At 52.4% G+C, this 25,374-nt stretch overlaps 1 protein-coding gene across 8 annotated transcripts in view; it reads right to left on the reverse strand.

Moving 5' to 3' along the window:
* Positions 1 to 7,185: 7,185 nt before the first annotated feature.
* Positions 7,186 to 25,374, reverse strand: part of ABLIM3 (actin binding LIM protein family member 3) — a 110,458-nt gene continuing 92,269 nt past the window's right edge. For 4 of the 8 annotated variants that reach the window (XM_006928010.4, XM_019810867.2, XM_019810886.2 and 1 more), the window contains 12 exons: positions 24,901 to 25,030; positions 24,111 to 24,209; positions 22,728 to 22,775; positions 20,578 to 20,712; positions 19,023 to 19,087; positions 17,748 to 17,895; positions 16,413 to 16,442; positions 15,773 to 15,831; positions 15,099 to 15,159; positions 14,369 to 14,376; positions 13,745 to 13,825; positions 7,186 to 9,348 (listed from right to left, as the gene is read on the reverse strand). In XM_006928010.4, coding sequence (XP_006928072.1) covers positions 9,235 to 9,348; positions 13,745 to 13,825; positions 14,369 to 14,376; positions 15,099 to 15,159; positions 15,773 to 15,831; positions 16,413 to 16,442; positions 17,748 to 17,895; positions 19,023 to 19,087; positions 20,578 to 20,712; positions 22,728 to 22,775; positions 24,111 to 24,209; positions 24,901 to 25,030 — 978 coding nt within the window. In that variant the 3' untranslated portion in view covers positions 7,186 to 9,234. The remainder of the gene's footprint in view (positions 9,349 to 13,744; positions 13,826 to 14,368; positions 14,377 to 15,098; positions 15,160 to 15,772; positions 15,832 to 16,412; positions 16,443 to 17,747; positions 17,896 to 19,022; positions 19,088 to 20,577; positions 20,713 to 22,727; positions 22,776 to 24,110; positions 24,210 to 24,900; positions 25,031 to 25,374) is intronic. The other 4 variants (XM_019810880.2, XM_006928009.4, XM_019810883.2 and 1 more) reach the window with 2 other exon arrangements.

Here is a 25,374-nt window from a genome sequence, read left to right on the forward strand (position 1 = left end):
TTTTGTTTTCGTGCCCAGATGCCGCATGAAGCCTGTCCCCTCTCTGTGGGTCCTTTCTCAAGAAGAGAGCACTCTTGGCTCCTTAAATGAGGCTCACAGACTGAAGCTCCTGAAGGGCCAGGCAGGGGAGCGGTGTGTGTGAGCGGCCCCGGGAGCGCTGGGGTCCGTGGCAAAGGAGAGCACTGTTGTCCCGTCAGAAAGGCCAGTAGCCAGCAACCTGGGCCAGCGTGGCCAGCGGGAACATGGGCCTGGATTGGCCACCGCTCCAGACTTTTCAGGAAAACCCAGAAATCCAGATTTTAGTATAGAGTCTTTTGATTTGGGGCGCCTGGGCGACTCGGTCGGTTGAGCGTCTGACTTCGGCTCAGGTCCTGATCTCACGGTTCGTGGGTTGGAGCCCCGCGTCGGGCTCTGTGCGGACAGCTTGGAGCCTGCAGACTGTTTCAGATTCTGCATCTCCTTCTCTCTCTGCCCCTCCCCCCCTCGAACCCCGTCTCTCTCCTCTCTCAAAAATAAATGGATCTTAAAAAATATGAAAGTCTCTTGGTTTAAAAATGTTGGTGATGAATTCCAGGTGTTTTAAAACACTGCAGGATGGTCTTAATTTGGCCGACAGATACCTTTGTGGAACCTTCAGGGAAACGATGGCCTCATGAAGCCTTCTGGAGAGTCTGTCCTTCTGGGTGCCTCCACGCTGAGGGTCCGAGGCGATGCCCAGCCCCTAACACTGCCCCATAGGCTGACTCTCTTCTGAAAGGCTGCCTGTGCCCTGTCTTCACCTCTAGGCTGCAGGCTGGGGGCTTGTGAGGCTTACATGGGACCGTGTATGGAGAGTGCTTGGTGCCTTGCCTGGCACAGGGGAAGGTTCCCCCAATTCAGCCAGCACGCTGTTTAGCGAGGTATTTGTTGCACAGCGGCCAAATTCATGGCCAAATTCGTGGGCTGCAGGGTGACACATCCCTGAGTTCAGGTTCAGGCTCTGCTACTACAGCTGCGAAATCGTCAATGGATGACTTATCGAGGGCTCAATTTCCTCATCTGTAAAATGAGGCTAAAAGAAAAGCACCCAGAGGATTAAATGAGATATGTCAGGTGCTTAACTCAGTGCCTGACCCGTTGTCAGGAGTGCGAGTTATTATTGTAATCAGTACGGGTTCCCTCCCAAGAGGCTGTCAGATGCTTGTGGAAGTATTAAGGGATACCGAAATTGCAGCCACACAGCCGGGCTGCCCCCTGCAGGGAGTTTTTTCTAAATCAAACCACTGCAAATGTTGATCAGTCCTGGCAGGTTCTTCGCTGCAAGAACGCCTCATACTCTTAACGTAGGAGCCTTCCAGAACTTCAGCTCCTGTTACCCAAGGGTCTGCTAAGGAGTGGCGTTTTGTATGTGTGGCTAAAAAAATTAAATAGCGCTGCTATTTTGTCAGAAGGGCAAATCGCTGAGGACAATTTCTCCTGATCCAGGTGGGCAAGACCCTGTGAGATAGGCGATCCCACTTCTTCTGTATGACAATAAATTCTTGATGCACAAGAAGGTGTTGGAGACTTGGCTTGAGATGCTGCCGTTAATATTCATTTTCTCGAGGAGCCGGCGCATTGGTCACGTCTGCTTTGGTGGCCAAGTGACAGAATCGCAACTCAAACCAGCCTAAACCGGAAAAGGAATTTATTCGCTCGGAGCGGGGCTGGGGGGCCGAAGGGGTGAGGTTGGCTTTTAGGCCAGCTCAGATCCAGGAACGCAAATAGTGCATTCACTACTTTGTCTCCATCTCCACACTCAGCCTTCCTCTGCTTAACCTTCATCTACAGGTGGTCTCTCCCAGTCTGTGGCAGAGAAGGTCATGGCGCTGCAGGCCTTTATAGATGGAGATTCCGGCTGAGAACACCAGGGCCCTTTGCCTGCATTTCCAGCACTGGACCAGAGGGGGCACTGGTAGTCTGGGTGAACCACCTGATCTAGGAATGAGGGAGATGCCCAGCAGTCAAATGCACACCTCCCCTGCAGCCAGCTACTGTACCTGACGTACGGCATTCTGACCTTACCACCCTGTGAAATAAATGTCATCATTCCTATTTTACAAGCCAGTTCCACATGGTATATTAGTGTGCTAAAGCTGTCTTCACAAAATACCACAGACTGGGGGACTCAAACGATGGAAATTTACTTTCTCACGATTCTGGACACTGAAGTCCAAGCTTAAGGTGCCATCAGAGTTGGTTTCCTCAGGGGCCACCCTCCTGTTGCCTCTTCACATGGCCTTTCCTCTGGCCCCTGCATCCCTGGGGTCTCTGTGTGTCTCAATCTCCTCTTCGTATAAGGACACCAGTCTACTTGGAGTAGGGCCCACCTTAATGGCCTCATTTAAATGCCCTCCTTCCCAAAACAGACACATTCTGAGCTACTGGGGATAAGGGCTTCAACATCTGAATTTGGGGGGACACGATTCATCCCAGAACCCATGCTTGGTAAATGGCGAGGCTGAGATTTGCACTGAGGGAGGCTGAGTCTAGTCCTCGTGCTGTAATGTCCCTGCTGCAGCTCATGACGGCACCTGTGAGCCCAAAGGCTACACAACCTGGGGCCTCAGCGGGAGGGACCATATCCAACAAAAACCGTCCAAGGTCTGGGAACTTCCCGTTGGCACACACCTGGGAACCAGCCAGCGGTCCACGAGGGTCTTGGCTCCCTGAGGTGGGCAGGGGCTGGTCAGGCCCTGCTCGATTATCAAAGAAGCCTGTGTTTGCTTCTCTCTGCAGAATCTTCTGGTTGCTTTCCCCTTGGCTCCTCAGAGACCACTCATCATGAAGAAACTGAGGGAACACACGTCTCCTTCTCCCCTCCCTCTTCTGTCAAACAGAGCAGTGCTTCCTAAAGTGTGGAATGCAGACTCCTGGTGGCAAGGTGGGACGGATTTATTTATTTATTTATAATTATTTAAATTTTTTTTTAATTAAAAAAATTGAATATAATTTATTGTCAAGTTGGCTGATACGGTGTGCTCTTGGCTTTGGGATAGGGTTCCATGGTTCATCACTTACATACAACACCCAGTGTTCATCTCGACAAGCACCCTCTTCAATGCCCATCACCCATTTTCCCTCCCCGCCCCCCTCATCAGACCTCAGTTTGTTCTCTGTATTTAAGAGTCTTTTATGTTTTGGGGCACCTGGGTGGCTTAGTCAGTTGAGCATCCGACTTCGGCTCAGGTCATGATCTCACGGTTCGTGAGTTCGAGCCCCGCATGGGGCTCTGTGTTGACAGCTCAGGGCCCGGAGCCTGCTTCGGATTCTGTGTCTCCCTCTCTCTGCTCCTCTCCTGCTCACACTCTGTCTTTCTCTCAAAAATAAATAAAGATTTTTACAAAATTAAAAAAAAGACTCTTTTATATTTTGCCTCCCTTTCTATTTTTTCCCCGTCCCTTCCCCCATGGTCTTCTGTTAAGTTTCTCAAATTCCACATATGGGTGAAAAGATACATCTGTCTTTCTCTGGCTGACTTCTATCACTTAGGATCATACCCTCCAGTTCCATCCACGTTACTGCAAATGGCAGGATTTCATTCATTCTCATTGCCAAGGAGTATTCCATTGTATACATAAGCCACATCTTCTTTATCCATTCATCAGTTGATGGACATTTAGGCTCTTTCCATGATTTGGCTATTGTTGAAAATGCTGCTATAAACATTGGGGTAGAAGTGCCCCTATGCATCAGCACTCCTGTATCCCTTGGGTGAATTCCCAGCAGTGCTATTGCTGGGTCATAGGGTAGATCTATTTTTAATTTTTTGAGGAACCTCCACACTGTTTTCCAGAGCGGCCGCACCAGTTTGCATTCCCACCAGCAGTGCAAGAGGGTAATGTGGCCCGGGTTTAGATACTACACACACCAACATATTTGAAGAGTTATGAAAGTATTTGAATCTGTATGAAAAGCCAATAACTGGTCCCTAGGCATCCATACTTTCACTGAGAGTGCTTAAAATAGAAATGTCAGGGATGAGTCCTTGAAAGAAACGTATCACGTAAATAGCAGTAAGTAAATAATCTGATGGAACTCAAGAAGGTTGTGTTTGAGTGACTGAAATTTGGGAAACACTTTTGGTCATGGGCATAGATGTCACCTTACTTTGTGACCTGATTCATCTGCACCCATGGCCCTAATTTGCCCTGAGGACTAACTCTGAGTGTGTGCGTGTGTGTGTGTGTGTGTGTGTGTGTGTGTGGCTGCAGGTCTTTGGTTTCTCTTGCCTGTGCTCCTGTGCCAATCACCTTGGACCAGCCCAGGTCAGGAGGCAAGGGGGCTCCTGGGTGGTAATGAGAGGCTGGCCCTCGTCTTCACAGCTTCTGGATTTTATTTATTTAGCCTCACTCTAGGGCTTTTGAGTGCTTGATAGCAGCTCATGGCTGTGTATATCAGCAGGTGTTTATCATTGTGTGGTCAAGACTTTTAGCAACTTGAAGTCTGATGCAAAATGAAGCATTTAAAACCTAATTCCACACGGGGTATGACCGGAGCGGGCACAGTTACGGGATGTGAATTACTACGAATTTTAGCAGAGCATTTCCCTCCTTGAATTTCAAGCCCTTCTCCTCCACGTTTGGCTCTGTTCAGCGGCCGGCTGCAGCCGCTGACACCTTCCGCAGCCAGGCCCATGTTTCTGTTCCAGGTGCCCGTGAAGGTGAGCTGGCTGCTTGTCCTGATCTGCTTAGATGCTCGGTGGGCCCGTTCCTGTGGCTGCAAAATGCGGCCATTGTATTGACTTTAACTCTCACGTTTTGCGATTTCTGTGCCCCCCCCGCCCCCCCTCCGGCCTTCCTTAAGTTCTGCTTTATTAATGTAAGGTTGCCCCCCAGTGTTCAAAAAGGTCATGTGCATGGGGAAAAGGTTTCCTTCTAGAACTTCAGAAAGCCTGGCACAAATGTGTTGCATTTGTCCATAAAACCCTCACCATGTGTGTGAATCACCTGGCAGTCTTATTAAAATACAGATGTGTATTGAGTAGGTCGAGGGTGCAGCCTGCCAGTCTGCACTTCTCACATGCTCCCAAGGTGGCTCCGGTGCTGGGGTTGGGGACCACACTCCAAGTAACAAGGCTTAGAGTGATTTTCCCTGCATCTCGTCAGTTAATAACCACAGTGCAAGCCACAGACAATCTCCACAAAGCCTGAATGGATGAGAGGCATCCTTTCTGTCTCCCTGTGTGTTCTCGCCCCTGCCTGCCTTCCCACCTCTTCTAAATTCATTCTCCCCTTCATTCATACCTCTCTGTCTTCACTGGAACATTTACTTCCTCAAATACACCAAACTCTCACCGACCACAGTGCCTTTGCTCATGCTATCCTCGGTGCTCGGGAACACTCCCACCTCTCTTTTTCCCTTGGCTCCTTCGTTTTCATCCTTCAGCGAGTCCGTGAAGTGAGTTCCTCTCTCTCCAGTATTCTACTTGTTGTGCAGTAGCTATCTCTGTGTGCCGTCTGTCTCTGTTACTTATGTACAGTCTGTCCCCTCCTCTAGACCAGAGCTATATGACAGTCCACACTGCCTTACACACTGGTGAGTCTTAAGTGCTCTTGCCTCCCAGCAGACGCTCACTAAGCATTTGCTGGGCGTGTGTGTAGGCAGGGAGCAAAGGGGCATTCTTCAGCGTCCTTTTGCACATTTGAGCCACCTGTCTGAAGGGGCTGTGGCGGGCACGATACTTAGAAGAATCATAGGATGAGAGGTCAGGAAAGGAGATACTTTGAAGCCACATCTCATCTTGAGAGATGTCAAACATGAAAGAAGTGTTTCCCTTAGGACAGGAATAGGAAATATAGTGGAAATAGCAGTGAGTCTAACATTTCTTAAACAGAGTTATGTCAAATTAGCTCATGACACGCTGGATTAAACAAAGGTACTGCAGGGCTCTGAGGGACTTTTGGCAATGTGCCTTCTGAGTCCCTAAGGCGAGGGACAGTGGCTGTGGCAGGGACACCGTGATTCACTCGCCTAGAGGCCCTTCCTTGTCTCCCCCATCTCTCTTCTTTCTCGGCACAGCGCCTGCCACCCACTATCGAGTCTCAAAAGGCCCAATACATGACTTCCCAGCCTTCTGTGCAGCAAGGTCATGGACCTGTTCCTTAGTCCTGCCAATGGGACCTGAGAAGTCTCCTGAGGACTCCTGGGATAGCTTTCTGATCAAAAGAGACACATAAAGAGAAATTTCTTTCCTGTTTTTTGATGTGGTCGTATGAAGACACGATGCCTGGAGCCACAGCAGCCTTTTGTAAACATGAGGGGTCACATCTGGGGACAAAAGCCACTGTACCGAGGATGGTGGAAAGGACAGGTGAAAAGAACCTGGGCCCCCGACGGCATCGTCAGACTGCTAAACTGATTTCCTGCCGTGCAGGACAATATGCACTCTCATTAAGTCAGTCTTCAGAAGGCGCTCCTTACTTGTGGCAGAAAACATCCTGACTGCTAAGCGTGGCTAAACTGGTCTAAGCCCCAAAAGGCTGGACTTGGCTCCTGGCTCCATCACGGTAATCATGTGTCCTCTTGAAAGCTGCTTCCTCGGGGTGCCTGGGTGGCGCAGTCGGTTAAGCGTCCGACTTCAGCCAGGTCACGATCTCGCGGTCCGTGAGTTCAAGCCCCGCGTCAGGCTCTGGGCTGATGGCTCAGAGCCTGGAGCCTGTTTCCGATTCTGTGTCTCCCTCTCTCTCTGCCCCTCCCCCGTTCATGCTCTGTCTCTCTCTGTCCCAAAAATAAATAAAAAACGTTGAAAAAAAAATTTTTAAAAAAAAAAAGAAAGCTGCTTCCTCATCTGTGAGATGGAAATAATTATTATGTCCTCCCTCCTGGGTTGTTACAGAGGCTGACTGACATGACATGAGGCATATACGAGGCATCGAGACTGGCACACTGTCGGTACTTACTAACGAACTATTGTCATTATCGTTATTTTTTGGATCACGGACCTGTATTTGTTGGAACATCTTGTACCATCTTGCAGGACCCCACGTTCTGCAGGAGACAATCTGGGTGATGCTTACGTTGTCAAATTTTAATGTACAGAAGGAGAAACTGAGGCCAAGGGAGAGCTGCTCTCTAGACTCTTGTATTTTGGAACATGTGCACGATCGGTCTCTTCCCTTATCACACATTTCCACTCACACTGGAAACAACAGAAGGACACAGGTCTGGGTTGAAATTATGTGCTTTTATGGGAAACAGAAAAACCCAACAACAATAACAAAAGCCCTTCAATCTCGCCAAGTTCTCAACCAGTGATAATGAGGCAGTTTCAATGATTGTGTCTGGCTGGGGACATTTCTAAAGGGTCGGGACAGTTGAACTACACTGGCCAAAAAGAGAATTGCAGAGAGGGTTGATGTTTTAAATGAGAGTACGTTAGACCTCTTTTTGGCCCCTCGTCCCATCACCCTTTCAAGTCATAGTCTCTTCTCAGTTTACAAAGATCCTTCCTGAACTTTGCTCAAATGCGATCTCTTCCAGAAAGCGTTCCTTGGTCTCCACCAACTGCATCTACCTTTTCAGGAATGCTACAAACATGTTCTCGTGCCATCTCCCATCACTTCCCGCCTTACAACCGTCACATTTGAGTTCATGCCTGACGACACCCATTGTTAGTAGGCATGCCCCCCACCCCGGCCCAGATCCCGTGTTGCTCATCTTGGTGTTCCCATCTCCTTCCCTTATTCCGTGCTCTGTATACAGCAGGTGCTCAGCATCAGCAGGTGCTCAGTGAGGGTTTGCTGGACTGAAGTCAGTTCTATATTTGCCACGTCACATCACCAGCCTCTTGACAGTGATAATGGTTATTCTCACTTCTTCGTCTTTCCTCCATGACCTCAGAGTGATCTAAATCAAGCCATCTCCAAGAAGGAACAGACCCACCAAACATCACCAACTTGGGGTCAAAGGTTTGGGGAAGGGAGGAGAGGAGTGAAGCTAAAGTTAAGCTTTTACTCTTGTTCAGGAAGGCAAGGGGGCAGGGAAGGCAGCCACTGGGGAAATCCAGGGTGATCGTGAGCAGTGTTGGCCAATGCTTCATTCTGGAATTCTATAAGCAGCGATTCTTCCAAAGGTTTCCCCAATGAGACATGGCCAACCTTGTAGTGGGAGCCGATGACTGGTGGGGGCTGGTTTGGTTGCCCTTTTAGCCTAGGGACCAGCAGGGGTAGACCAGGAAGCTCTCTCTGGGACATGGCCTGTCCGATGTTTAGAGGGGTATTAGAGGTTGTCTGTCTAGTTGTACTGTTGGAGCTATGATGGGAACATTAGCCCTGTGGTGTGTTGAGTTGTCAGGCACATTGATTGTAGTAAGGCCAAAGAATACAGGCTGAAGTACTGGGCCTCTCTTCCAAAGGGGGGGAAGGGTCAGGAGGCGCTGGGAACAGTGGGGGTGAGAGAAGGGTCCCAAGAGGTCCTGCAGCTCCAATTCTAACAGGTGCCCTGCTCTGGCTCCTGCTTCCAGCTCCCGCGTCTTCCCTCGTCTCCGCGTCAGGGCCAGGCAAAGGGGCCAGTTGCAAGTGGCGGAGGGAAGGGAAGTGCCTTTTCTTCCCCTACCGTGAGACTTGGACAAGGGAGAGGTTAGGATCAAGGACAGAAGGAGGAGGACTGAGGAGCTGCAGAGAGGCCAAGGCCCTATCCATTTCTGTGTGCTGCTGTATCGAGTAGATCCGAGGCCCACACTGCTAAGCGCATCACCCCCAGAGAGCACCGAACTCTTAACTGGAGAGGTGGAGAAAATTCTGCACGGGCTCTCAAAGGCGCTCAGGGACTTGGGGAGATCGCCGTGGCTCCTCCCATGGGAGGGCCCCTCTGGGGCCAATAAGGTGTGAAAACTCCATGGTCAGCATCCACCCTGGAGACGGGGGCAAGAGCCGAGAAGCAGAGAGAAGAGAGACTTCTTCAGGCACCTCCTTAGGAAAGAGAGTTGGACCTTGGGGGACTCAGGTTAGGGACAGATGTTTCCGTATAAAAAGGATCCCCAGCAAAAGGATGGGAGTCCCCTCAAATCCCTTCCCAAACCCCAGAGCACTTAGAAAAGAGAGAGTAAGGAGCATAAAAATATCTCGATGACGTGGGCTTGCCTGACAGTACAGAAAAGCAAGTCTCATGGCAGGCAGTGTGTCCCATTACACAAGAGAGGATTATACCGAGCTTCAGTATAGAGATTTTACATATATCTTTATATAAATGCATATATATTTATAGAGCCTCTGCCTAGAACAGCCGGGCTTGCTTCTTCAGTTCATTCCTCTTCCAGAGGGCCAGCCGGTCAAACTCAGAGATGGTCATGCCGAAGACCTGGTAGAACTCCTCCTGGGACAGGTGGCGCTGAAATAAGGTGGGAGGGGACAGAGAGGGAACGCTTGAGGATGTGAGGTGGAGGCTGGGGGCAGGTGCAGGCAGAAGCGGACCCTGTGCGTATCCTCTGGGGGTGCCGTGCTTGGCGCAGTGTGTGACCCACAGGGGTGTGGGCTGCGTAGATGTCAAATGGCAGACCGTGTGCATGAATGCTTCCTCAGAGGGGCTTCTGTAGCTGGTCTGGAGAGGCCCCCCCCCCCTGCCCAAGACTCAGTGGGGATTCTAGACTTCACCTAAGTGCCTCCTCTCCATGCTTCATGGCTGACCCCACCCGCCCGCATCCTGCTGCCTGCATTCTGTGCCCCAGGGGGTGTATGGATGAACGCTATTCCTCCTTCCTTTGGGAGTAAAAGGGGGTCATATCCAAGACTTTAGGGTGCACTTCCTCTTATTAATATTTTTACAGATGGTCCGGAAGGCTGTCCCTCAGGCTGGTCAATGAAAAAAAACTGCTGTTCCTATTTCCCCACCCACGGAATTGTCCTTTCGTATCTGTCTTATATGAAAAGAAATAGGTCACATAATGAAACATGGTTCTGCATTCCTTAGCCAGTTTCCCCCCCTCCTTTCTGCCTTCCCGACCTCTTGCCCTTCCAAGCAGCCTAGAAAGTCGATACGTTGTCAAAAGCTTTCAGAGTTAGAAATATATGGCACCTGAAATGTGGCAACATGTTAACAATTCCTGCATTTAGGTGAAAGGTAGAAGGGTGTTCATTTTACTCTTCTTGCAACTTTTCTGGAGGCCTGAACTTTTTCAACATAAAATTTAACATTATGTTTGAAGAGAGAAATATCTGGCACATATCCTGCCTGCAAACTTACTGGAATCACTGAGATGCCCTGTCGGTCGCCACGATGTTAGCTAACTGAAGACTGAAGGAGAGATTCACCGAGAATTCTGTATACAGCCACGCAGTAATTAGCCAATTCCCCGCCTATGTGAACTAATACTTTGGCCACATTTCCAGATCTTGAGGCAAAGGTAATTTTGATATTTTTGATAGATAATATTGGTTGCTGGTGACTCTGAGCTGATGTTTCAATATGTAACGATATTTAACAACCCCAGCAACCCCTTGCATTGCATTTCTGTTATGCTCAATACCCATCACTGCATGATCGCCCCCATTTTTCTCACTGAATCCTTCCAACAACTCTGAAAAACAAATTATTTCTATCCAGTTGAAAGATGAGAAAACCAAAAGTCAAACAGTTAAAATGACTAACTCGGCCGAAAGGGAGGGAGGGCAGGTGGGAGGGAGGCCGGGGTAAGCAGCAGAGCGGAGACCGAAGGCTAGGCTTTCTGATTCCAAACACAGTGCACGATGTTGCCCCCTTGGGCAACCCCATCACAAATTCATAAGTAATCCTTTCTATTATGGAAAAATTTCAAAAATACTCAAAAGGGAGGAAATCACAAAATGCGTACATCTATGCCCATCAGCCAGATTCAACAGCTGTCAAGGGTTTGTTAGGTTTGCTTCATCTTTTTTTTTTTTTTCTGAAGTATTCAAAGCACATCTTAGACACTGTGTCAGTTCATGCCTATGTGCTGCAACACGTATCTCCCCTAGAGATCTCAAAACATCTCAAAGCCTACCGGACATCTTCTTTCCTAAAAACAGTTCACAGTACTTCCTCACAATCACCTAATACCTGTCCAGAAGAAAATGCCCCTAACTGTCTCAACAATGTCTTCTTGTTGTAGTTTGTCTCTTTGAACAAGGGGGCCAACGGCACCCACAAATCACATGTGGTTCTTAGGTCCCTTCAGTCTCTGTGGGGCCAGACAGTGCTTTCTTTTGTCCATGCCGTTGACTTGTCCATAGTTGTCCCACCCACACTCAAGTCAGTGCTGAGAAATGATGTGGATGTGAGGGATTTCTCTTCTCAGTTCCTTCCACAGTAAACACTTAGGGGAACTGTAATTTAACCTCCATCTGTTTTGTTGTTGTTGTTGTTCTTGTGGAGGGTGATGGCTATGGTTGATTCCCTAGTTCATCCTCTCTGCTGTGCCCCCAAATCTTTTCTATGAGTCTCCATGTAAAGGAATGGCAGACTCAACTTGAGAACATGCTGGGGGAGACTGAGGCTCTCCCGCTCCCCCTCTGTGAAGGACCAGCTGCTGCCCCCTTTCTTTTTTCTCTTCATGTGTCTGTCACATGGTGGGGGGGTCTGGTCCTCATTTCATTTGATTTCATTTCCGCCTCATCCTCTTCCCTGTGCTCATGTGACCCAGCCACACTCACCACCTGCTTTCCTCACCTGTGACAGGGCCTTGGCAGTGGCCGTTCCCTCTGCCGAGGATGCTCTTCCTCCTCATATAAGTGTGGCTAACTAAATGGTTCACCTATTTCAGGTCTTTGTTCAGATGTCACATTTGCAGCGAGATCACTCTGACCACCCCTATTTAACACTGCAACTTACCTCTCCCTCTAAACCCCAATTCTCCGCTGTCCTTTCACCTCTTCCCTCAGCCCGGTTAGTTTCCCATGTTCCAGATCATTTATTTATTATTTGTGTCATTTAGTGTCTGTCTCCTCATGCGAGAACGCCAGCTCCAAGGGGGCAGGGGTCCCTGTTTTGTTCACTGGTATACTGCAAACCCTGAGAACAGGACCTGGCCTATATAATAGACTTTCAGTAAGTATTTTTGGGGGGAATGACAGTCTGCACTCTGAGCTCCTTGAGGAGCTCTTCAGTCCGGAGGGGACCCGGGCAGTGTCTGTAGCCCCGTGGTCTCAGCTCGGGCTCCATGTTAGACATCCCTGGAAGCCTCTCTGATGCCTGAGCTCCTTCCCCAGATTGCGATCGAATTGGTCTAGGCTGGGGCGTGGTATAGTTGTTTTTAAGAAGCTCCCTGGCTGATTCTTAGGGCAGGGTGAGCTTCCTTGATCAGAGCTTCTGGGTATCCTGGAGGATGTACGAGGGCAATTGGTCCTCCAGGATGAACCAGGTTCCCGAACCTCATTTCTATCCCTGAATGCTGGCTCCACTGAGCTGCTGTGGGAGCTGTCCCCTTCAGCACCAGCAGCCACTCACTGCTACAGTAAAGGAGGCCCTCGTAAAAGTGGGGATAATCACGTTGCTAGGCTGCTAGCCCAGCACGCTGGAGTTGGAAGGACTCACAAAACTTCTTGGTCTACTCACATTCCCCTCCCTCTGTCCCAACCCTTTGTTCTGGGCAAAACCTCGGCAGTCAGTTGAAGGGCGGTTGATATGCTCATCCCAAGGGCTGTTGAACCTCCTTTCTTAGAAGCATTCAATTCCACAAACATTTTCCAGTACTTCCCCTGGTCCGAGCCCCATGGTAGAGGACTGACTGCCTCTGTCAGGCAGAGGAAACAGATAGTTCGTTGCTCTGATACAAGAGAGGGGAAGAGCTGCTTGATCTGCACTCTGGACACAGGGCTGGGGGGGGGGGGAGCTGGGGGAGGTGTGAGGGACACATCCTGGGAAGGTGTGGGGGGCTCTGGGACATGGGCATCACTATGGGGGGCCCTGAGGAGTCAGGAGGCTGGCAAGATGGGAAGGGCATTCTAGGAGAGCGAGAGGCAGGGAGAGGCACAGTGGAAAAGGGCAGTATGCTCCTGGATCGGGGACCAGGGACTGGAACGCCAAGCCAAGTGGAGGAGACTGCTGGAAAGTCCGATGCCACATTCGGGCCAGCCTCTGTGCTTTGTTTATGCTGTTCCGCTGTTCATGATGCTCCCTCCCCCCTCTCCACCCATCCAACCTGAGCCTTCAAAGTCCGTCCGCCCAGGTCACTGCCAGACTCTGTGCCAAGGGCTCTGTGTATAGTGTCTCACTTACTTCCGCTGGCACCTTGCGGGGAGCACCATGATTGCCCCACTCCACAGAGGGGAAAACTAAGGTTTGGAGAGGCTGTCACTTGGCCAAGCTGTCTTGCTGAGGGATGATGGCAGGGCAAGGGCTGCACCCGGAGTCTGACGTGAGACCACCTTATGCTTTTGCCTTCTACACAGCGCTGACTCCCCCATGCTCCCCACCCAGAGCACCGGTTTTCTGTACCATCCTGCAGAAAACCAGTGCTGTGTTTCTTCTTAGCAACCAGTCAGCAGGCCCCTGAGAGCAGGGACCAAATCTAGCTCTTGTCTTAAGTCGACAGAAGCATCAGCGGGAGACGTGCTGAAGTTCTGCACCACAGATGCTCATCGGATTGGGAAGGCAGCACAGAGCGTCTCGACCTGGGCTCAAGGAACCAGGCTGGCATCCCTGCGTTTTCAACAAGCTGTGCGACCTTCAAGCTTTTCACTTTCTGCCTGCCCTCTCGAGCTGGGTTAGATCAGGCAACTCCTGGAATCCCTTCAAACCCAAAGGCGCCTGCTCAGTTTTCTATACTTACCTCTAAACGCGTCCGGTCCACATCCTTGGGCAGTCGATTTCTTCCTCTTGTGGTCACCAGCAGAAGTTCATAAGGGTAGATCTAAGGAGAAAGGACAGGGTTGGGGGGGGGTGGGGTTCCAGGTCAGGTGAAGGTGGTAGGCTTAGCCCTTCAGCCGCATGTTGTGTCTGGGCTCCCTCCTCTCCCCAGAAAGGGCCAGTGGTTAAAGTCTGGAGGAAGGGCTGGGTCTGTTCTTGGAGTTGCCTGACGGCCTCAAGGCACCTTCTCCCCAAAGGCAAAACCTGAATCCCCTAATACTGCTAAGAATAAGCTTGGTGGTGTTTGACATAAATTGGCACAAGGCCTCCTAATTGTAAACGTCTCAGGTCTCGTGATCGGCAAGCCTCCAGAAAGTCTCCGAGGCCCACAAGGAACTGTCTGATTTCAGCGGGCAAAAGACATAGGGTAGGATTCGGGGAAAGCTGGCCAGGGAGGGACCGGATACGCCGGTCTCAAGAGGACCCTTGAGGTTATTTATTCGATGTTCCCTTCCCTGCATAGATAGTGTGGTCATCCTCCTGCTGGCCCCCAATGGAGCGGCTCCCAGGGTCCCAGAGACCCCCAGGGTCAACGCATCTCCTTTACCTTGTACTCTGTAGAGAGAAAAGAGACACACACAAAATGGAAATACATTGGTTTTTGCTTTGCACCACTACACTGGCCTCTGTCTGAGAGACCCTGTCCTTGTTGAATTCAGCCCAAATCAAGGCTGGTATAAACGTAAAGGATTGGCTAGAGATGGGGGTTGGGCTGATCCAGAGATAGGGTTTTCGACGAGAAGTGACTTTTGAGATAATTAGAACAGAAAAAGGAGGAGATTGTGAAACACATGGGCAAGATCACCTATCTTCCAGAGGAATCCTCCCGGGTTTTGGTGCAGCCTCGTCCACCTGCCTGAGCCCGCTTGTAGGAATTGCTGGGGGCTGGCGGGAGAGCATCGCTGGCAGAGAGCATGAAGCTCATGGAATGTTCGCTGGGAACAATGTGCATTTGGCTCCGAGAGTTTCCCTCCCCCCCGGGGCTGGCAGGCAAGTCTAGCCGAGCAGTACTGGGACGACGGCATTCTGCAATGGCTCTGGGAACCCAGATGGGACAGATGGCCTGGAGATCACCCAAGGCCAGGGACTTGAGAGGAGGAGGGAAGAGGAGGGGAAGAGGGAGGGAGTGGGAAGGGAAAGGGAGTGTGGGAACTCGGGGTTTGGACAGAGCCCAGCGTAGGGCCAGAATCTGTAGTGATCCTTTGCAGAAGGTGAAGACACAGTTACGAGCAGTGCGTCCAAAGCTGCTGTGGGTCCCAGGACGGAGTGGCACTCACCTCGCATGCCCCAGTTGACGGCATTCATGCTGTCATAGTGGAAGAGGTCTGCGCTGGGTGTCTGCAGGGGAGATAGAGCGAGGGCTGGCCTGAGCGAGCTCACTGCTGCCTCCCTGGGGCCATTACCCACCTCCAGAAAATGGCCTGGGGCTGATGGGACATGGCCTCAGAGAAGCCCCAGTCTTAAGTCAGGGGGACCCACTTCACTGGCACATCCCTGGTGCCTAGGCGCAGCACATAGTTAGGCACCCTATAAATATTCATTTCTTGGTGAACTACATTCCCTGCCTTCTCTCACTGCTCAAATACCGCTCTTCCTATGAAATCTGTCCTGGCAATTCTATTTAAAATTGCAAATTGCCGCCCTCCCTCCCCAAGCTCCCAATCCCCCTCATCCTGCTCACTGTTTCCCTCCCCACCCTCCCCCGCCATAGCACTCACTACCTTCTACAGTCTATATAGTTTGACTTGCATACTACTTACTACTTGCTTTCTGTTTCTCTCTACAAGAATGTAAGCTCCAACGAGCAGGGGTCACTGATGTATTCCAAGCACCCAGAGGAGCACCCGACGTATGTAAAAGGCTTTCCATAAATATCTGTTCCGTGACCCAATGTCTAGGCTCCGGAATTGTTAACATCTTGGGGGCAATGTCTCAGCACGGCCTCTCTTACCCTGTGTAGCCCATTTCTTCGGTAGGCAGGCAGGGAGGCAGATTTGGAGATGAGGGGGTCTGAAAAGAAACAGCCAAACAATTACCAGGCGTCCCAAGCCAGGGGTCCCTCTCCTTGAGGCTATCTGGCCTCTGCTAACGGCCAATACTGTCCCCCAACCCCGTGGGAAGCGGGAAGGAAAGGGGCCACCGGCTCCTCCCCCTGCTCTGCAGACTGGCAGCTGACTCAGGGATGCCTCCCCCGGCAGAATTCCAGGGCCACCTGAAGCACACGTGCACAGTCTTCTGGCCTCACCCTGCACACACCTCCCACATGTACGAACCTCCCGTGACGAACCCCTGCGTCCTGGCCACCGGCGGCTCTGGACGCAGGCCCTGGATTTGGAGTTGGGCTCAGAGCCCAGACAGGCAGGCTCTCGTGTGGGTAGAAGAGACGCGTGCTCTTCCTTTCTCTCTGGGGGCTACTGGGCACGGCAACTTTGGTTCCAGAACCAAAAACTGAGGCCTACATCTGACAGACACGGTGGGGTGGGCTATTTGAGTTCGGGATCGTGTTGGGACATCACAGCTCCGGGGGACCCGCCTCCAGCTCTGGCTCTCACAAGACGCGACAGGCTGAAGGGAGGGCAGGCAGAACATACCGCTGTCAGCCAGGTAGTGCGACCGAGGGGCTGCAAGAAAGAAAAGCCAGACAGCCGTGTTCGTGGGGGCAGACGGACACGGTGGAAGGTTCATGGGGACAAACAGACACGGCTCCCATTCCTGGGCTACCCTGGCTGGTGGGGAGGAGGGGCCTCCTTCGCCACCTCTCTTCCCACTGGTCAGTTTTCAGTCGCTACACCTGCCCCGCATGCCCCCTCCCCCGCCCAGCACCCCGGTGCAAAGCGGGTGCTCTGTGACATTTGCTGCACAGAGGCCACTGGACGGAACTGTGTTTTGAGCGACTCTGGCGCACTGCACAGAACCCAGAGCCAGAGGCTGAAAACACTGCCCCTTGGCAGTCAAACAGGGAAACAGGCACGTCGATGTATCCTGGCTCTGCCACTGGCCGATACCTAACTGCTACAAGTTACTTAATCATGCTTTGGTTTTCTCATCGTAAAACGGGGAGGGGTAGTGTCTCCCGTATAGGGTTACTGTGAACAATAAATGATATACGATGATTCCATAAGGTATTAGCCCGGTGCCTGTCACCATACAAAGCACCAAGCAAAATTGACTTTATCACCTTCACCACCACCGCCATCTCAGTCTCGCCTAAAGTCGAGGTGCAGCAGGGAAAAGAGGGAACAGCTTATGGCCTTGGAGTCACTCTGACTTGGGTCCGACCCCACTTGGCTCTGTCACTTACAGACTTGTGAGTGGCCTTGGGCAAGCAGTCTCTCATCTATATCTCATCTATATCTCATCTATATCTCATCTCTCAGGTCTCTCATCTATAAAGTGGGTGATAATAATCCCTCGACATCGCCAGTCTTTGTGAGGACCAAGAGCGATAATGTATTTACGAGTGGCGGGCATAGGGGATTATCCATTAAGTATTGAGTGGAGATAGGGTTTCCCAGCAAGACTGACTCCCACAGGGGTAAGGGAGGGAGGGAAGCATGTGTGTGTCCAGGAACAGGGAGGAATTTACAATGAGAGGATCTCTGGGCAAAGTGCCTGCTCCAAGGTTCTTCTTGTTTTCTTCCTGTGATGGGAGGCTTACTACCTCAAGAGGCAGTCACTTATATCGTTGAGCCATTCGGGCTATTAGGGGACATTTCTCTTTGCGCTGAGTCTGACCGAAAGTCACAGCTTCAGACGCCCCAGAGAAACAGGTGCCCGCTCAGGGCAGAGCATGGTCTTAGTGCCCCAGACAGCACCTCACCAAGTGTGTATTCTAGACCCAGGCAAGGCCATAAGGACTTTAAGATTCATTCAGGGAGTTGGAAGGAAGTGTTCCCACCCCCACAGACTTCCAGGGCGGTGCTTACAGCCATTGAGGGACATGTCATAGCCAGCTGTGTGCAGGGCCTCCCGGCTGCTGGTGGAGCTCCGGGGTGGGGTCCAGGGATCCGCGTAGGAGCTGGACCGGGCCTTCATCTCCTCCTTCAGAATCAGCCGGCCAATTCCACTCTGGAGCTGGGTGTGGGGGAGGGGCGAGATGGAGTCAGAAGGAGGCAAAGAACACTGAGCCGGAGCAGGCTTGGGGAGAAGGGTGGGTGACTAGATTCTGGTGAACCTCTGTCATTTTTGCCTTCCCCAAACCCCGCAACCCCTTCTCGCAACCCCACAGCTTCATTTGGGACTTCGTCCCTCTCCCACAATCAGTGCCGTGGTCTGGGGATGGGGAGGAGTCTCCGGTGGAGGGCACTGGAAGTGGGCCTGGCCAACGGCACATGGACAGATGGCTCTAGCTGGGCCAGCGAGGGCCTTCCTTGGGACTCTTGTCACTGGCACCCGTGTCTTTTTAAAAAAATTGTTATAGAGGTGACATTCACATAACACACAATTAACCACCTTTATCTAGTCCCGAACATTGTTTATCACCCCCCAAAAAGACCCTGTCTCTGCTTCCCTCTCCTCCTGGGCCCTGGTATTCACGAGTTTGCGTTCTGTCTCTGTGCATCGACCTGTTCTGGACATCTCCTAGAAACGGGATCATCCAACGGGTGGGCTTTTGTGACTGGCTTCTTTCACTAAACATACGGTTTTCGAGGTTCATCCACATGGTGGCCTGTATCATTACGTCATTCCTTTTTGGGTCTGAGTAACAGCCCATTGGACGGGTACACCGCGTCTTGCTTATCCATTTGGGCAATGATGGACATGTGGGTGGCGTCCACCTTTTGGCTATCGTGCAAAGTGCGGCTAGGAGGATCCATACACGTGCGCTTGTTCGAGTCCCAGGTTCCCATTCTTCTGGGTAAATTACCCAGGAACGGAATTGCCAGCCTTTCCCTGGTGGCTGCACCCCTCTCCATTCCCACCGGCGGCGCGTGAGAATAACCTGCCCGAGCACCGGGGCAGCGCAGACGTGAGCCAGCCCAAGAGAAGGGAGAGACAACCTTCCTACGGCAATTAGTTGAGCGGCTGGATCTAGTCATACCGGAAACTCCCCCTACCGTTTGACTTTTTTGGTTATGCAAGGCTGTATGTCTCTTTTCTTTACCATAAGTGGGTTTGAATTCGGTTTCTGTCCCTGTCAAATGAAAAAATCCTCAGTAACATACCGCCTAGGCATCTCACCCAGGGGGTAGCCTGCTCACCTTGTGCATGCTGCGGTCAAAGTCGTCTTCCTCTCCTCCAGATGAGAACCTTCTGGCTCGGGGCACTGACAAAAGACAGCTAGGATCAGCTCCCGCGTGTGTTCCCCACTCAGCCTGCCCCCGGCAGAGGGCCCAGAGGGACACAGAGCCTCGACAGGTGAGGGGTTTCCTTTCAGTCCGCCACTTTCCAGCCGAGTGACCCCGATGGAGTGTGGGTCTCCTGTATGGGAAGGCCCAGCAGCCCTTCCCATTCTTGGCCATGAAGGGCAGGTGAAGCCAACTGCCCAAACACAGCCAATGAGCCTCAACATTGGGACTTTTCTTGCTGCTGGCGGGAGAGAGAAGCCCTCTTTCTGCCAAGGATAGGCCTGGGAGAGCCTAGACCTGCTGGAGTTCATCCTGCCATATGATAAGGGCAGACCCAGCCTGAGAACGGAGCCACCCCGGGGACAGGACCAGCCCCAATGACGGCCATTCACCTCTGGATCCAGCTGTGCCTCAAAGACTTTCACTCTCATGACCCAGAAAATCTTTGCTTTGGCTTAAGCCATTTGGAGTTTTTTTTCCCCTCTTTTTGGGTTTATTCTTTTGTGGTTGCAATGGTCTAAGATCCCTCTGCCCACCCCCCCCCCCATGCCTCCCCAAAACACATAGCTCTCGAAGATCGCTGTCTGCTTTAGGATGTAGTTGCTTGTGTCTTATCTCCTTTCCCAAACGGAGAATTTTTTGAGGGCAAGGCAGGGCCCATCTCCGAGCTCCCATGAAGCTTTGCTCAGAATGGACATTCAGTCAGTAAAGGTATGCACTGAATCAAAATGGAGCTTGATGACAATGTGCCCCCATGCTTCATGGGTGGGGACCCATCTCCCCAGCTGGAGATGTCTGACCGCGTGGGATGGCGCCATCAAGACCCCCTGCCAGGGTAAACTCCCTTTTCTATCTTCCGAACCATTTTCCAACCCACAGCCAAAGTGGTCTCTTAAACACACACACATCTGATCCTGTCACTCTCAATGGTTTCTTACTGTTTAGGATAAAGACCCACATCGTACCTCAATGCACAAGGCCCCATGGGATGTGGTCCCTCAGCCCGCACCTGCTTCCCTCCCTCTCTGGCTCCAGGTTAAGCTGACAGCCTTTCCTTTCCTCCAGTGGAACCCGCCCTCCCACCTGGGGTCTTTGCAGATGTCCTTCTATACCCTGCTGGCTTATGTCCTCCCCACTCTTCCTGTGGCAGCTGAGTATCTGCTTTGAGAAGGTTCCATCACGTTCTAGACTGGACTGCATGGCCCCTCCCATAAGCTCCTCTACCTCCGTGTATCACTTCCCGTACATCACTTCCCTCTCCAGCGGGGACCTAGGTCTCCTCCTCTATTTTGCTCCCCGTTCACTCATTAGGGCCCAGGGCTGGCCTTCAATACATACATACATTCATACATTTGCCGAATGAATAAATGAACAATTGTGTGAAGGAGTGGGCAACCGTCCTAGCCCCGCTGTGTCCCTGGCACAGGTGACAGGGCTCTGGTCCAGGCTCCTCTGTGGGGCGCGTTACCTTTGGGGGACCCATGGTAGGTCCAGTACTCAGACTCTGCAGCATAGTAGGGGTCTGGTGAGTAGGCTGGACTATATTTGGAGGCCTGGCTGATGTCTTCACTTGTTTTGCTTTTGGTTGCTGTTGACAAATCGCCTGCAAAGGACCCAAGGAGAGAGCTTCAGGGAGGCAGAGTGTCCTGGAACAGTGTACTATATACTCTCTTCCTGCCTCGGCCAGGCTCCAGCCTGCGGGAGGGAGGTCACTCTGAGGCCAGGGTCTAGGACATGGAGCATCAGAGCTGGAAGAGCCCTCAGGCCAAGCCCCCTCATGTTACAGTTGGGAATCTGAACACCAAAGAGGGCAAGGGGCTTACTGAAGACCACACAACAAGTAGACCAGAATGGGACCAGACGCCTGCCCAGGGCTCCTGCTACCACATTTCACAGACTCCCAGGGCTGCTCCCAAGAGAACACTAAGGCTGTGGCTCCTCCAAGTAAGATTAAGCAGGTCCCAGGTGATCCCATGTCCCTACCTTCCTCAGCCTCTAGAAACCTGCCTTGTTTTGTATTTGAGCCATACGTAGGGTGGGAGTCACCAACCAGGGCCACATGCTGCATATCAGATTTCCCCTCCCACTAAAATGCCACATCTTGCTTGGGGAGACTCTATGGCCCAGAGAAAGAGCACTGTACAGGGTTCAACGATGCTGGGTTCTGGCCCCAGCTCTGCCACTTAACTAAGCTGTAACACTGGGCACCTCTTGCCCCTCTCTGCCTCAGTTTCCTCATCTGTAAGTATCAGAATTGGTCTTGCTGGGTCAGGTGCCATCCGGCTTCAAGCTTCCACAACATGGATGATCAAACCTACTGCAGCCACAAAACCATCCAGGGCAGTGATTTTAGCACAGCCCAAAGCCTGGCAAGAGACCGACTAGGGCGGAGAGAGAACTGGAGACACAAGTGAGCCCCCATGATCATCTCAGGAAGAATCGATAGGGACTATCCCACGCCCTGTGCAGTCAGAGCAGCAGAGCGTCCTGGGATCAGCCCCTTGCCAGCTCCAGCCTGTGCACCCTCCCCCAGCAGCACTTGCTTCCAAAGCTTGCAGATTCTCTTGAACTTGGGTCCTGGGCAGTCCCTCCCATCTCAACTGATGTCATTCAGCCTTTTCACGTGCCCTCTTATCCCTGCAATCTACCTCCACCCCAAACGCCTCCTGCGTCTGCTCTGGTGCTGAGCCCAGCTGGAACATCTTACAGTCCCGAGGCGTTTGAGACCCTGGGGGCCTGTTCTGGACAAACTGGCTTTGTCAGGGTTGGTACGTTTCTGTGGTCACTCCGGATGCACGGCTTGTCATCCACAGCCACACATAGATATGCATGTGCTCACAGAGTCACCTGGACCCCAGCCCAGCCCCCTCTGAAACTGAGGAAATTGTTAGGTCTCAGCCTAGAGCCATGATTTATATTTGTATCGCCCCTCCACCAGCTCAGTGAGCTCAGATCCCAGTCCTGGGCTACCTCCACCTGTTTCTATCTTCCTCCAATTCTGTACCCCGCCCCCTCTGTTACCCCGGTAGCCTGTGGGCATGTGAGGGTGATACAGGGTACCAGTTGCCCCTGTGCATCCTCAATGCAAAGGGGGTGCTTCATCGGCTGAGGCTCAGTAAACGCGTTTGCAAGAAGGAACAGGTCTCAGCGATGCCTGACTTCTCCTACGGGAGTGCAGGTAAGAATCATGAATGGAGCTCGTTATGGTGTGGGTTCCTAGGTCACACTCTCAGTATTTCTAATAAGGAAGTCCAGAGCAAAGGAGGGACCAGGGCATCTGGTCGAGTATCCATGCCTTGGAGTGCATCCTCCCAGCGCATTTGAGAAGGGTTGCTCTGGCCATGGAATTTAGGACACCAGACAGCAGGGTGGTGGGGTTGGAAAGTAGGTGGTAAAACATTTAGGGGACACGAGAGCTTCCTTGCTCTTTTGAAATGACACCAAACTCCCCCCCCCGCCCCCCAGTATCACCTCAAGTGATTGGGGGATAGCCAACAAGAAAGACAGAACTGCAGCCCTGCGTGCGTCCCTCCACGTGGCCCCAGCAGACCATCTGCACAGATGGTGAATGGCCCCGCCCCTTGCCTGGCCACGCCCTCTCCGCCCGACGGACCGTACCATGCCGTTTGTAGATCGGGGGTTTCCGGTAGATGTTACTTTCTCCAGCTGCCAGGCCGACCCAGAAGGGACCAATGGGGAGAGGAGAGACAGAGAAAGAGAGAAAGACGGAGAGCGGAGGAAAGGAGACAGCAGTTGGTCAGCTGATCTGAGAACGAAAGACAGTCAGCGTCTTTCCCAAGGGTGCACCACCTTTCCCCGGTGGACGTCCTCTTTCAAAACTCAGTTTCCAACCTCAACCCGGGAGGTTCTAAGAAAGGTGAGGGAGGGGGAGAGGAATGGATGGATTCTAATGGTGCGGAAGAAGGGACGCGGGCTCGAGTGGTGGGCATGCAGGCAGGAGGCGGCGCGTGCTCAGCAGGACCCCATGCAGGAAGGCGCCCCCTGCCTCCACCCTGCGGCCACGCCTCATTCCACGCACAAGTGCCCAGAATGCTTCAGCACGATCGCCCTCCCACTCGCTCAAAAACAGACAGGATGGGACCTTTCCTGGGCAGTGGAGAAAGGTACAGATGAAACAGCAGGATGAGCTCCTGGGGAAAAGCGAGTGGGAATTAAACACCTGAGCTCAGAGTTGGGAGACAGGGTTGAGGCCCGGCTCTGCTGAACTCTGGGCAAGACCCTAAGTCAGACCTACAAGGTCACCGAACCCCTGCCTTCCGCTCTATCTCCTATCACTCCCCTCGCCGCTCACCACTTCCAGGCACGCTGGCCTGCTGCCAGTTCAGTGTTTCAGGGCCTTTGCACTTGCCATGCCCTCTGCGCGGGACTTTTCCCCTGAGATCTTCAATGGCTGACTCCTTCTCATCTTTCCCCACCCCAGTCACTCTACCGCGGTGCCCTGTTTATTATGTTTACTGCACATATCATCTATCTGAAATTACCCTTTTACTCGTTTACTCTTTTACTAAATTTCTTTCCACATATAAACACCATGAAGGCAGGACCTGGGCTGGTTTGAGCACATTTGCAACCTCAGGGCCCAGAACAGTGCCTGGCTGTATAGAGAGAACAACAGAGGCTCAGGAAAGCTAAGTAACTGGCCCCAGCTCACAGGCTTCTAAGTGGCGGAATCAGGATTCAGTCCCAAGAGTTTTGATGCCAAAGCCCAGGACTTCCAGCATGGTTACTGCCGGGTCCCGGCACGGTCCTCAGACACTCAAGGCACTTCTCTGGCTGCTTCGTGGTGGTCTTGATCAAGGCTGGCTCTGTCAAGTGGGTGGCCCAAAGCCCATGGGCGAGTCGGGACTGCAGGGTGGGTTAGTGTGGGTAGCTGGTTAGGGAGGGTCCCCAGGAACCGGCTTCTCTTCGCTGCCGGTGCAGGGAGCCCGGCGTCCCCATGGAGCATGCACCCGTGCTGGGAATTCCGGGCTGGCATCCTACCTGGGATGTGAAAGTGCTTGGGAGCCTGGTAAGAGGTCGGAGTGGAGGACCTCACATCTAACTGGCTATGGTATGGAGAGCTCCGGCCACTCTCGGGCCCTGGAGCACGCAGGCAGTGGTCCCCAGAAAGAACAGAGGCACAGAGAAAACAGGCATTAACGCGGTGGCAGTTAAGGCAGCAGTGACGTGATGACAGCAGGGATGGCGGGGAGGGGCTGTGCTCTCATGCACCGTGTCTGCAGAAACAGGCTGGACCCTGTTTTCTTGCCTCACCCCGAAGTCAGATTTTGTAGGTTGTAAGAATCAACCCCACTGAGCATCAGGAAGGTGACTTTGCACCTCTTAGCTCCCCACCACCCCTCTTGATTACTTCTTTCCTCCGTCCAAGCACCTGCTTCACTCCTAACCTCAAGGTGGCCGTGGATGGCCTGACCGGAGGGGGTAAGGCTGGGCCTGTTTCTGGTCCTCTGGCTCTACCCTCTGGATGGGGCAGGCCAAGGCCAACGGCAAAGGAGTCTTCTTCCAGCCAAGGCTGCTGGGATGCCTGCAACTTCTCTCCTCTTACCACCCGCCTTCCTGTTGCTTCTCAGCCCCTTCTCTCCCCCTGCTAGGGGCATCTCAATATGGCCCAGCTGGTCACCTGGGTGTGGTCACAGACCCCCCAGAGGGCTGTGCTGTGACGGAGATCTGGGGCAGGGGCCCTGTGCCGTCTCTGCAGCTGGCGACAGAGCCAGCCACTGCGTTGTCCCCTGGCTCTTCTTTTCCCTTTGGGGGCTTCCCCCTTCCTTACCAGAGCGGTAGTAGTGGTGAGGCGAGCGGGAAAAGGTGGGAGACATGCCCTGCCGGCTGTAGGTGGGGGAGTCGATGTATCCTGGGCTGGAGGCCCTTCTCTGTCGGAGGTCCAGGCTCTCGTAGATGTCCTGGGGGAGGAAGTGGGCCGTGAGCAAGGCCGGCGATGCAGCAGGCCTGTGGCTCAAGGGTCTAGCAGGCAGATGGGGGAGGGACATGGAATCTAGGATTCTAGGGGATCCAAAATTCATGGTGCTGCCCTTCTGAATACAGAGGCCCCCTCCCTGGGTTACACACATGACCTGAGACAAGTTTTGGGGGCCTTCACCCATCACTCCGTCCCTTGAACAGAACCCGTAGGTCACGTGCCTGGAATCCTGGCCAAGGATCAGAGGAGCATCAGGGAGGCCCTCTCTGGGTAGAAGGGGTGCACCCTCTACTGTTTATGTCGCAGCCACTTCCTCCAGATCATGCT

Source organism: Felis catus, chromosome A1 (assembly GCF_018350175.1).
Source record: "Felis catus isolate Fca126 chromosome A1, F.catus_Fca126_mat1.0, whole genome shotgun sequence".
Taxonomy (NCBI): domain Eukaryota; kingdom Metazoa; phylum Chordata; class Mammalia; order Carnivora; family Felidae; genus Felis; species Felis catus.